The sequence below is a fragment of the Canis lupus genome, chromosome 4 (genome assembly GCF_048164855.1).
Source record: "Canis lupus baileyi chromosome 4, mCanLup2.hap1, whole genome shotgun sequence".
Taxonomy (NCBI): domain Eukaryota; kingdom Metazoa; phylum Chordata; class Mammalia; order Carnivora; family Canidae; genus Canis; species Canis lupus.
Genome location: NC_132841.1, coordinates 70726960 through 70740378, shown reverse-complemented (window position 1 = coordinate 70740378; position 13419 = coordinate 70726960). Strand labels below are relative to the sequence as shown.

General features: G+C 33.7%; 1 protein-coding gene across 5 annotated transcripts in view; it reads right to left on the bottom strand.

Annotated features, from left to right (window-relative positions):
• The window catches only part of RICTOR (RPTOR independent companion of MTOR complex 2), a 117176-nt gene that overhangs the window by 17715 nt on the left and 86042 nt on the right, over nucleotides 1–13419 (bottom strand). For all 5 annotated transcript variants that reach the window (XM_072824811.1, XM_072824812.1, XM_072824814.1 and 2 more), the window contains 11 exons: nucleotides 13052–13251; nucleotides 12508–12634; nucleotides 11978–12142; nucleotides 11707–11783; nucleotides 11215–11293; nucleotides 6045–6154; nucleotides 5507–5594; nucleotides 4279–4371; nucleotides 3812–3918; nucleotides 2736–2965; nucleotides 61–1069 (listed from right to left, as the gene is read on the bottom strand). In XM_072824811.1, the coding sequence (XP_072680912.1) occupies nucleotides 61–1069; nucleotides 2736–2965; nucleotides 3812–3918; nucleotides 4279–4371; nucleotides 5507–5594; nucleotides 6045–6154; nucleotides 11215–11293; nucleotides 11707–11783; nucleotides 11978–12142; nucleotides 12508–12634; nucleotides 13052–13251 (2285 nt within the window). The remainder of the gene's footprint in view (nucleotides 1–60; nucleotides 1070–2735; nucleotides 2966–3811; nucleotides 3919–4278; nucleotides 4372–5506; nucleotides 5595–6044; nucleotides 6155–11214; nucleotides 11294–11706; nucleotides 11784–11977; nucleotides 12143–12507; nucleotides 12635–13051; nucleotides 13252–13419) is intronic.

Genomic DNA, 13419 nt, shown 5'->3' with positions numbered 1-13419 from the left:
GCTTTTAAGTCTGTTAAAATGCAACCATTATTGTTCATTTTTAAATGTGTATTTGCTCACCTGCTAGGTGTTAACCTGGACTCAAAGCTGTTGGCCTTCATGGTGATGGTATCAGTAAACAGCACATCTTTTGCGGGAGATGCCAAAGCTTCAGAATGAGATAAGGATGGATGCATTCTTTGTTGCTGTAATCTTTTCAGTGTAGCGTAGCCAAAGGCGTCTCTAGAACTCGTGTAACTAAAGTTACAATCTGCTAGACTTTTAATCGTAGCAATAGAGGGTGCTTTAAGGGACTGTGCTCTTCTAGGAAGTGTATGAGAAGAACCTGGAGGCACCAGGGACACTGAGTTTGATTTGGAGAGAGACAGATGGTTAGACTGTGGTGTCAAATAGTTGCTTGTCTTAACAGTTTTAGTACTTACCACAGTACTCATACTTCCACAGTCTGTGTCCACAGTTGTAGCATCAACACCCACTGTCTCTCGTGAAGGACTTGAACTCATTGAACTTATGCCACTTGTTGTAGTGTCTGTATTAAAACTTTGGCTACGTATCTTCATATGTGAGCTTGTTGAACTTTCTACAACTAATCTCTCTCGGCTTGTGTTTTCTCTGTGATTTTCTGTACCAAGACTCTTGGTGAATTTTAAGTCATTCTCTCCAATACTTGGAGTACTACCAGTGTCTTCAATGTGCTTATTCCCAACAAATGAAGTTTCTAATTGTAATGTTTTCTGTACTGTGGATATGGGCGTGAAATCATCACTATGATTAAAATCAACACTGGGCTCCGTAAGTGTTCTGATCCGCCTGTTGTTTGTCTTATTTTCAGATGACAGTTTCCCTCCTTTTGGATCACTGCTACTACGATGTTTTTTATTAGGCAAAGTAAGTGAATTTAAGATACGATTCTTCACAAGTTTACTAGAAGCAAAGAAAGGGAATGAATTTTTATCCTTTATAGGTCCAGGTCGATCATAAAATGCTGGCTCTGTATCTTCATTGATGTCAAGAAAAAATGTACTGGTAGAGCTGCTGCCAAACCGGTCATCCTCCATTATGAACATACCTATAACGAAAAGATTGTTAGAAAAGTGCATAAAAAATAACAAAACAAAATCATGGCAACTGTTAGTGACATATTTCAAGAATTTTTTATTGAACAGTCATCTGGGAAAAATTTTCCGAGCTATGTTTAAAAAAAAAAAAAGAACTTGAGATCAAGTGTTTAAACTTAAATAAAATGTGAAATTATGTCATTAGGAGGAACTTCTGTTATTTCCAAAGAAAAATTATACGATTCATCAAAGTTTATATGAACTGTGTTTTTGCCTGACTTTGTTTTAATGCCAGTGAGTTTCTAAAACCTCCAAATATTTAGGATAAAATTAAAGGAAAAAGGAGGCTTGATCATGGATATTCACTCAGTTCATACAGATTTGTTATTTTTCAAATCACAGTAAGTGGGAGAGATTAATCTTCTAAGAAATGAATTCCCAATCTTAAAATATACTTATAAAGAATCAAGTCACAGCATTTAAAATTCATGTTTATATCAATTAGGCGGGATCCCTGGGTGGCGCAGCGGTTTAGCGCCTGCCTTTGGCCCAGGGCGCGATCCTGGAGACCCGGGATCGAATCCCACGTCGGGCTCCCAGTGCATGGAGCCTGCTTCTCCCTCTGCCTATGTCTCTGCCTCTCTCTCTCTCTCTCTCTGTGTGAATATCATAAATAAATAAATAAAATTAAAAAAAAATTTTATATCAATTAGGCTTGTTATTTTCCTTTAGGTACTAAGGATTCAAGGTCTAATCCTTAAAAAAAAAAAAAAGACTCCATGTCTAATAACATCTATAAGATTTCATCCCATTTTTAACTTTTTGTTGAATAATTATAAACTATTTCAAATTTATTTTGAAAGAGAGCAAAGTAAAATCCTAAATAAACTTGCATAATGTATTTTTTTCAGGTTTTGTCAATTCTATTATGCATATTTTTCATACTTAGTCATCTCTAAAACTAGAACGTATCTTGTAATCAATGGTATGTTCTGGTTTAATAGGTAATATTTTTTTCTTCTTTTTTTAGTGGTGCATAAAATACTCGTACATCTTATAATTCACAGCATCTTAGACTTGGTGAAATATGGTTTGATAAATGTTGCACTATCTTCTTAAAAAGAACCCGATCTTAAATTTTGTATGCCTAACAGCATTTAGCCCAGGGCTTAAAACCACAAACTGTTTTTTAATTGATTTTTAATACTCTTTTAACAGTTTAAATATTTAGCTTTAAAATTTTGCTCTTCTCTCAGAAATGAATATGTGAATATAATATCTCTTAACAAACATATTCTGGTTCAAAAATCTCTATATCTTTTGAAAACTGAGTGAAAAAGGTATGTAAATGAAAAAGGTAAGCAAATAAACATTTACTTTTTTTAGATCTTATTATAAGCAAAAGGGGAATGGTTCTTCTGGCACATGGCTGGTTTTTTAACTCTGTAACTAGGATTTTCTAAAGGCTATTTAGAAAACAAGGAGAGAGAACAATGTAGTCTGGTGGCTAAACACTCTGTTGTGAAAAGATAATGCATTCTTCAAGACCCCATTACTGTCAAATTATCTTAGAAAAAAAGTAAATTAGGAAATCTAACAAATACATTTAAATTGTGTTATTATAAATACAACTGTTAATGTCAGCTAACTTTATATAATATTGTCAACAATACTCACTTGATGGTGCAGATTCACTTTCACTATTATGTCTAGAGCTGGTTGACTCTGAGTTCAAACTCAGGGTGCTTGGGATAGATGAGAGTTCATTACAGAGTTGTTCTACATCATCTGGAACCACTGGCCACAGATGTTTACGACTATGTCTTACAGAATCCCAGTTGTGACATTTCAAAATATCACAGCCCTGTTTGGTTTTGGCTATGAGTCCAAGCACATATACACAGGTCCTATAAGTAAAAGATGTAGTAATGACAGCTTATAATTCCAAACTGTGATTTCTTACAGCAACTAAAATATGAGTTTGCTATATGTACATCTGAATTTTCTTTAAAGGTCATTAAATATTGTTTAGCTTATGAAAACATGTATTAAAAGGAGTTAGGAGTAACTTAGAGGAGGCTATAAATAACATGAAAACCTTCCTAATATAGATAGTAATTACAAAGAAGTAATTTAGAAGAACATTATGCAATCTTAGGAAAAAATGACATATATTAACTTTTCTGGAATAAATCTGGACTATATGGGCTATTGGACTACTGCACATACACTACTCTACTTTCACTGTTTGCCAGTAACTAAACTTCAACATTATGATAACAAAAATGAGAGAGAGAGAGAGAGAGAGAGAGAGAGAGAGAGAGATGATCGAGAGTACAAGAGCAGGAGGAGTGAGAAGCAGATTCCCCGTTGAGCAGGGAACCTGATGCAGGGCTTGATCTCAGGACACTGGGATCATGACCTGGGCTGAAGGCAGATGCTTAACTGACTGAGCCATCCAGGTGCCCCTCCTTAAGATGTTTGACTTTGTGCATTTAAAAAAAAATTTTTTTAACTAAACTCTATCTCCAACATGGGGCTCAAACTCATGACCCCAAGGATCAAGAGTTGCATGGTCTACTGACTGAGTTAGCCTGATGTGCACCCTTTTCTTCTTAAATCCTGTATCATTAGGACTTTCAGTGAACTAATAGCTCTAATGGACTACACTGAATCATAAAATACTCTTCCCTCACAGCCCTTTGTGAACAAGAATATATACATTAGAAAGATTTATGAGTGAAGTAACATACCCTCTGATTGAAAGAACCTCACATTGCTTTGCAAGTTTTAGTATATCTGGAATCACATTTTCTTCTTGTAGCAAATTGAGACCCCAGTTTGATGAGCCAATATTTCCCTGAAAGAAAAGAAATCACTTTTATCAAATATTTTTATAAGAGTAATTCTTTTAAGAAATTTGGAAAGCTTTCAAAAACAAGAAATTTAACCCCATCTAAGAGAGAGGAAAAAAAAAGAGAAAAAAACCCTTAAAAATAAGAAACTTTAGAAATTAATGCTCCATTTGTCTTAACAAGAAAACGAATATTTTAATCATGTATTTTCCAGCCTAAAAATATTTAAAATGGGTAGAAACAATCTTGGTCTTAGAATATTAATCTGAGAACAAGTTCCAAAAAAAAATGGTTTTTATTTATTATTAATGGGAAAATTAGAAAAATCTAAAAATGATGATCTTATAGAAGTGTTTATTACAAACCAAGGCCCAAAGAGATGCTTTCAGTTTTTTAATTTCTTCCCATTTATCCAAATCTGGTGTACGAACGTTATGACAGAGTTCGGTAATAATATTCTGGAGAAAAAAAAAAATATGAGTAACAATATCTTTTCAATGTATTTTCTTATTGCATCTTAAAACCTAATTTTTAAGGCATGTTATAACTTTTGTATATATAAAATTCTAAAATAACTCTATGTAAGCTTTCTTAAGCAGCACTAGTGCAGAGATTTTGAGTTCATATTCTAGAGTTAGTACCTATTAGCTATGTGGCTTTGAGCAAGTCACTTAATCACCCCATGCCTTGATTTCCTAATCTCTTAAACAGAGAGCGGTCTCCTAAGGAGTAATGACTTAATTATTACATATAAAGTACTTAACAAAATACTTGGTACCTAGTATTATAAAAATGTTAGTGATAATTATCAGTTTTTTAAACAAAATACTAATGAATGAAAAAAGCTAACATAAAGAAAGGTATGTGCCCCAAAAGTTGTCAGAGATGTAATATAAAAATAGGACACTACAGAGTACATTTATGCAAAACTTTTGCTCCTGGGATGAACACCAATATAAAAATGAACTAAACTGCCAGATTACTATTGTTCAAGAGACACGCACCCAAATACTTCTGTATGTATTTCTAAAAGAAAAAACTGCATTTATTGAAAACACTTAGTAGCAAGACATATTCACAGCCATAAATTTGGTGTGCATACAATCAAAGCAACACTGCATGACACTAATCCTGTTATATTCCATGAAGTATATTAACAATAATGAGGTACAAACAAACAGCAATTAATACTTTGTTTCTTGCTTATCAAAGATAACTGAATCTGAAAAAGATTCAGTTAAACTTCCCAATAAGAACAATGAAGAAATTCAGTTTTTTAGTATGTTTCTACTAAAGAGATGAACTTCCCCAACAAACTATAAAGGAGAGAACTCAGACTTTCAAAAGCTTAACAAATTAGCTATGCAAAAGGTGACATATAAGTCTGGGAACGGCATGCAAGCCAGTGATATAGCTAAGGATTACAAGTACAGAATGTCTAAGTCAGTTATAATATAGATGGCTTTAAAAGCAATTAATGCTGCTAACTTCAAGGCTTTTGAGAAGTTTTTTGTAAAATATACTACTTTAGCAATGTTGAGGGCTTTTTTTCTATCACTGAAACTATTCAAAACAAGTAAATTATCTTTTTACCTGTACTTCCAACAAATGACAGCCTGTTTTGTGATGTACCAGTTGTCCATAAAGGTGTACAGGCAGGTAGACATGAGGACGCTGTAATCTAGTATAATAAAGATGATTGATATACCTATTGCCTCATTTACAACATGCTAATTAAAATATGGACTAAAAATAAAGTACTAGATAAAGATATAACCTTCTTGGCATATGTAAAAATATGAAAAGTGGAAAAGCATGAGGATTTCTCTAGGAAAATAACAATTTAGCTGGCCTCAAAACACTGAGTAATGTTAAGACAGCTAATACCAGAAAGAGTAGGCTTAAGAGCATGGAATGTATATAAACTGTATCAATAAGAGTATTCAGTATGAGTGCCACTGGAATTCCTGAGCAGTCAATGCTATGCTTTAAGAATTTTTTCTTAAGTCAGTGAAGGAAATAAAATTTCCAAGTACTCAGAAAACTTCAAAAAATAAAGAATTATTATGAACTGGTTTTGAATTTTATATTTGAACACCAGTAATAAATTATTTCATTAACTAGACTGTACCTTTGGTTACTCCGACGAACATAGTTATCACCATCAATTGGCTTTCGGTAAGTAGTAAGTGCTTCATTAAGTTGTTCCTCAATCAAGTCAACATATTTTGAATTGTATTCCTAGAGAACAATATTGTTTTAGTTGTATGCAGTATCATATGAGTCACAAAATTCATAACATGTTAGTACCTAGCAAATCTTACAAGCATAAAAATGAGAAAAATGAACATCTGTACAGGATATTTAAGATACTTTTAAAAAGGGTAGAGCAAGGTGCTATGAATACAAATGTTCTATCATACCCAAAAGCTTTCTGCTTATATTTTTATCCCCATGTTCAATTACTATTTTAAAGTCCATAAGTTAAAAGTTTTGTTCTTCATCTTATTTAAATCCCTTTCCCCATTACGAACAAAAACTAGCTTCTTACTATTAAACCCTAAACATATTCACTAAAAATTTCTAAAAGAAAATTAAATGAATTGTATAATTTTAGCACTTTTTGGTAAAAACATTATAGCTCTTTCTTCACTGATTTAAATCAAGTCAAATGTAAAAAAATGTTTCCAACTAAAACTTGAAAAAGTTTAGGTTCTTTAAGTCAGTCACACTGCCATCTTTATTACAAAAGATCTCCACTTTAAACTGTTTAAAAAGAATTTGTAGGACCTCTTTGGAAAACAACTTAGCACTATGTATCAAAAATGTTACTTAACATACTTTCTGACTTTCTGACTCACAACTATACTTTTATAAATTTATCCTATAGATATATATGTACAAGCATGCAAAGATATATGAATGAATATCCAGTAAACTGTTTACAAAACAAAAAATGTTGGAAACAATGTCAATACAGGAGTGGTTATAAAAATTAAGGTACATTCACATAATGTACTATTCAGCCATTCAAAAGAACAAGCTAGATTTAAATGTGTAGCTCTGAAAAGATCCCTCAGATATACTGCTAAATGAAAAACATTCTTATCTATATTTGATAACAGAACTCATTTTATTTTTAAATAAAGAGTATGTACCTATAGATAGAACATCTCTGAATGCATACAAAATAAACTGTTAACAGGCATTACCTTCAGAAAAGACAGAATAAGGGCACAGGGAGACATTTTTCATTCAAAACTATTTTAGACAACTTGAATTTGATGGGTTACCTTAACTCCCTATTTAGAGCCTCTAAAAACATACTTTTCCTATTTTTCCTTTAGGTTCCATATTTACTTTCTAATAGTAACATGAGGTTTTAATTTATACTATACCATAATTATTACTACTGCTACTATTACCACTACATTATTACCAAACGGAGATATGAAAATCTCCATGCAAAAAATCTAATTAAGGCAAGTATTCTGAGCTTTATACAGGAGTAGTTACATTCATGTGAATAATCTTTTGACCAGGGGAATTCATTTGGAAAACACTAGCCAAAGGTCAGGGGTATGGTTTATAGCTGTGAAATGCACTGAGTTTCTAAATGTGGGTCCTCTTGAGGATTCTGCCCAAAAGAACCAATCTGGAGGGGCAAGAAAACCTGAACTGAGGGATGGATCTCTGCCTATACAGGAAATATAAGCAGGCAGGCAGAGGAGCCACTGCCCTTGTCCAGGGAACTAAAACTGAGAGCTCCAGAGTGGTGAGGTCTTTGAGAAATGCATGAAAGTAACCCTCATGTAAAAGAATTAACATTTGAAATCTACCACATTCAAAGCTAAATAGTCCAGATAACAATTGTACCAACTGAGTAAGTCTGTTCTTGGCCCTATGCCCCTTCTTCCTCCTGCTCCAAAGCTGACAAGGCCCTGAACCAGAAGGTAGCTAGTAAATGGGGAGCGGAATGAGTACAAAGAGTGATGAGACTGAACAAATCTTCCCTCCACTGTAGGTTTCCATGTCTATATCAGGTCTGAGTACTAGGTGAAGTTTTAAAATGAATGAGTTAATTTTTAATACTTTACTGGCCTGGATGTTTTATTACTTTGAAACAGAGACAGTCTCAGTTCATGTTGGCACGCCATAAGCTACTGAGAGGAAATCAAAATATAGTGAGCATGGGCTTTGGAATCAAAAAGCACCCCTGCTCTGCTATATTTAAGCTTTGTGACCTAGGATAAGGTTTACGCCTCTTCATCTCCAAATTTTCTTTTTTTTTTTTCATCTCCAAATTTTCATTCACAAAATAGAAATAACATAAAATAATTCATTGATTGTCTTCAGGATTAAATGAGGTAAGACCTGAAATGGTAGGCATTCAGTAAGCTGGTTCTCTTCCCTTTCTCCTTTTCTCTAATTTGAGAGAGAGACTATGCTATCTTTATTTTGACACCTCTCATTTACTGCCTAATTAACTGTAACTGCAATTCAGCATCTGTTTGTAACTTTCTACTGAAAATGCTCTAGCAAAATTCACCAGTGACTGGTGCATCGGTGGCTCAGTTGGTTAAGCATCTGCCTTCGGCTCAGGTCCTGATCCCAGGATCTGGGGATCAAGGCCTGCATTGGGTTCCCTGCACAGTGGGGAGGGAGCCTGCTTCTCCTTCTCCTGCTCCCCTTACTTGTGCTGTCAAATAAGTAAATAAAAACCTTTAAAGAAACATTTCACCAATGACCAAACTGTCAAATTCAACAGATTATTTTCTATTGTTCATCTTTTTAACAAATATGTATCACTGACCTCTCCTTCCTGAAGCATCCTTTAGTGACACCATTCTCTCTGGCAATTTTCTGTGTTTCTGTCCTTCTATTTCCCTCATTAAACCAGGATGTTCTCTAGGGAGCAATTTCCAGTGTTCTTTCTTTTTTTTGTTCTTTCTTTTTATCATCCCTGGTGATCTCACTCACTTCAGGTTTCAACTACTATTATATATTGAGGACTCCCAAATTGCAATCTTCAGCACATATATGAGCTCCAGATCCAAAATTCCAAATATTTTCTGGATACAATGACTTGGTCATTCCACAGAGTAATAATACAATTCAACATATTCAAAAATCATTATCCTTATCCTGCAAACTATTTTTTATAATTACAATCTCTCCTTTTTTTAAAGATTTTGAAAAATTTATTTGAGAGAGAGAGAGAGAGAGACCACCACCCTGGAGGGGAGGCAGAAGGAGAGGGAGAAACAGGCTCCTTGCTGAGCAGGGAGCCTGACATGAGGCTCATCCCAGGACCACGGGATCATGACCCGAGCCAAAGGCAGATGCTTAACCAACTGAGCCACCGAGGTGCCCCTGGCACCCCTGTAATCACAATCTCTTCATGGTGATCCACTGCATACTCAGTCATTGAAATTAGAAACTTTAAAGAGTCAAGATGGACTCTTCATTCATTATATCCAATCAGTCCACACATCTGGTCCATCTTATTTCAAAGATGCCCAGAAAATGTATCCCTGCCTATCCAATCTCAGCATCACTAAACTCACATTTTTACCAGTTCTTGCTTCTTAACTGGTCTTAAGATTCCTAGGCTTTACCTTTAATGATCAAACTTCCACTCCTGCACTACACGACCTGTCAATGTTTTTAAGGCACAGCTCTAATTAGACTAGACTTTAAACACCTAAAATTCCCTCACTTCTGATAAAAGTGAAATTCCTTAATGACATAATATGGTTTATAGGGCTTTCTATAATCTACTTCTAACTCAACATTTCAGTCTCATCTTTCCACTCCTCAGTTATCCTAGCCCTAACTACAGTGGAATATAGCTTTCTCCAAAAGTCTGAAGTTTCAATAACCTATAGTCAATGTATTTACCTACTTACTCTTCAAGACTATCTCAAATATCATATCATTTCCTGAGCCCACCCAAAATTTCTTTTGCTAATTCTAATCTCTAAGGCAGAATCATCTACCCTTCTTTTGTTTCCTTAAACAGTACACATGCCATTTATAGTAGTTTTATCTTGTACCTACTATTTCAAAGTAGTGTGCCAGATATCCTAAGCAATTTCCTAATACGGTGACTGATTTTACTATGGTAATTTGTTTAAGTAACTTAAAACTGTCACATCTTCTCTCAATTCTCCAATTCATTAATTATTGAAAGACTTCATGCCTAAAGTATGTTTTTGTTTTTAAAGAAAGTTACTTTATTTATTTGACAGAGAAAGAGAGAGAGAGAGAGAGAGAGAGAGAGAGAGCATGAGCTCGCATTGAACAGGGAGCCAGATGTGGGGCTTGATCCTAGGATCCTGGGATCCAAACCCGAGCTTGAAGGTAGATGCTTAACTGACTGAGCCACCCAGGTGCTCTGCCTAAAGTATGTTTTATAGTTACAGTATTTTTTAAAAAACAAGAATTTCAGGATGCCTGGGTGGCTCAGTGGTTGAGAGCCTTTGGCTCACAGCGTGATCCCGGGATCCAGGATCCAGTTCCGCCATTGGGCTCCTTACAGGAAGCCTGCTTCTCCCTCTGCCTGTGACTCTGCCTCTCTGTGTGTGTGTGTCTCATGAATAAATAGATAAAATCTTAAAAAAAAAAAAAAAAAAAGGAAAAAAAAAAACCCGAGAATTTCTTGTGAAATATGGTTCAATATAAATAATAATTGAAATGATGAAAAATCTAAAAATTATTTACATTAAGACTGATTATCCATGGGTTTCTAAGATGCTTTGACAATTTCTAACGCTTCAAAGAAAATAAAATCACAGTGATGACCAGCTAAAGAAAAGCAAGGAAGTTAACTAGTAGCAAGAACTCTATTCTCAGGTTTATGTCAGTAGCATCCTAAAATAAAGTTTAATTAGATTATTATATCTGCTTTGCAGAACTGTTTTATAATCTTTCTTCATTTAGGAAAATGTTTTAGTTGTAGCTTAAAAGGGCTACATAAGGGATCCAAGAATAAGAATAAAAGAAATGATAGTAAGTAGGGTTAACAAATTATACCAGTACATTGTATCAATTAAACTGAAAGCAAAATTTCAATAGAATGTACACAAAGTTAATAGTTTGCTACAAAATAATGTAGTTTTAAAAATGGATAGATATAAACACAAATAATTACATAGAATTTAAGACTTGACTTTATATATGAATGTTTAAATATTTGACCTCTTGAGCTTCAAAATGTTGATATAAAAATCCTCTAAATTCATAGAGCTATGCCCTAAGGTAAAAACATACAAATTGAAGCTTACTCAACAGAAAGTTACCTTGTGCCACTTTTCCAATTGTTTTGCCACATAACCCCTTTCATTCAGATAGGAAAATCCTTTTGGAATGGAAAGAAATCTGTAAATTAAAACAAGAAACAGTTTAACACAAGACTCTGACCACAAGTGTTTAAGAAGCTCAAAGACTTTAGGAATAGCTTCTTCCTGAAAGTAAAAGGTCAACTATTATTTATATAATTTCAAATACAGATAAATTTTCATAATCTTACAAGAACAAATTAATCCAATCACAGTAAAGAAAATGTCATGAAAATAATGAGGAGAGACAAACGTATAAGAAACATTAAGGAAACAATGAAAAAAGAGTTTTAGTATTAAAGGACGTCTAAGATTCTAAAATAGACCTCTTTCAGAAGTTAACACTAAACTCTTTATTTAAAGTGCTTCCTATTTGAATTCAGCTTTAAAATACACTGCTAAAGAGAATACAACAAAAAACACAGTTATAAGAAAAATTTACTTAATATTTACCTCAGGAGGAGAAGCAAACCTTTGTCCCCAAGGTGGGATAAAGCTGGCTTCATCTGAATAAGAGCATGAAGATTGGCCTAAAAAAAGTAATTATTAGGCAAATTAACAATTGCAAAATGATAGTAAATTCTTTTTCCAAAACACTTACATTAGGTACATTATAATTTCACATTATTTTCTAGTAAAATTGAAATTAATTAATTTTAATGATTAAAATAATAATTCAATAAAAATTCATGTCTAAGTATTTTATAATATAATAGACCTTCACCTTGTCTTCACATGCTTCATCAAGAATATCAAGAGCTTCAGAAGAAATCGTTTTGTTTTTATCATGGAGCTGGGTCACAAGTAATTCAATTCCCCAATTATTGAAGAATTCAACATTAGCTCTCAATAATACTCTTAAATGTTTCGTTGCATACAGCCTGCAGGCCTACAAAGATAAATGAAAATATAAAAACAAAAACAAAAAACACAAACAAACTTCATGGATAGCCTATTTAGACTTCGTTTTGGGACAGTTTTGCAACTGGCAGAAAAATTGGAATTGATGGTCTAGCCCCTTACGTATTTTTTTTAGTACTAGCAAAACAAAATACTTATGTTTAAATCTAGCTGCTTCTTCCCCTTTCTAGAAAAATATGGGTACTGTATATGGTTTCTTGGAGGAATTACTATTTTAAAGTAAACTCCAATTTCATCCCATATTCTTAGAATTAATAATTAATTTTACTTGGCTTTATGAGGTACTGAATTAATTGGTTATAAAAAAATAGTTTTATTGCCTGTTATACTCACATCAGTGGCTGCAGTAAGGATTTTGGAAAGGATGACTCTTGCCAATCCATCTCTGCTGTAGTCCAAGCTAGAAACGGTCAGTTTCAGCAAGTGATCTTGGTTTTTCAATGAACAGAGATTAAGGAGACTAAAAAAAAAAAAAAAAAAAAAAATAGGGACGAAAATAAAAACAAGCTTTTTTTTTTTAAAAAAAGACTTTATTTATTTGATAGAGCAAGCAAGAGAGCACAAGCAGGAGAAGCATGAAGCTCCCTGCTGAGCAGGGAGCCTGTTGCCAGGGCTGGATCCCAGGACCCTGAGATAGATCATGACCTGATCCGAAGGCAGATAGATGCTCAACTAACTTAGCCACCCAAGCGCCCTTAAGCAAGCATTTCTAAAAGAAAGCATTAATCGCAAATATCACATAAAAGAACAAAGCATCAAGATAACAACTCTAGTTTTTTTTAGTATTTTAATAAAATTTATCAAATACATGTACACAGAATAAAAAGCATACATTTCTGACTACATTAAAGTTCAGGTATAGACTAAAACAACTCACCATTGAAATACACTGCATTTTTCCAACATTTTGACTCCATGAGGATGGCAAGAAAGCGTTCCAATAAATAAAAAGTAGTGTTGACTAAGAGTAGTCAATAAACCATTATTTTGAAGACTTCTTTCAGGTTTCATTCCAGATGAGGCATTGAGCCACTGAACAATATCTTTTACCAGATCTTCTAAGTATCCTTGCCCATCCTAAAAGCAAATACATTGTTCTATTATTGGAAAAACACTTAGTGACCATAATTAGAAAAATTAACTTTAATCATATCCAAAAAATAAAATGATAATGAAGAAGTTACTAATAACAAATACCAATCACTGAGTACCTGTTCTTTTAAATTTCATTCAACACAATGCTGC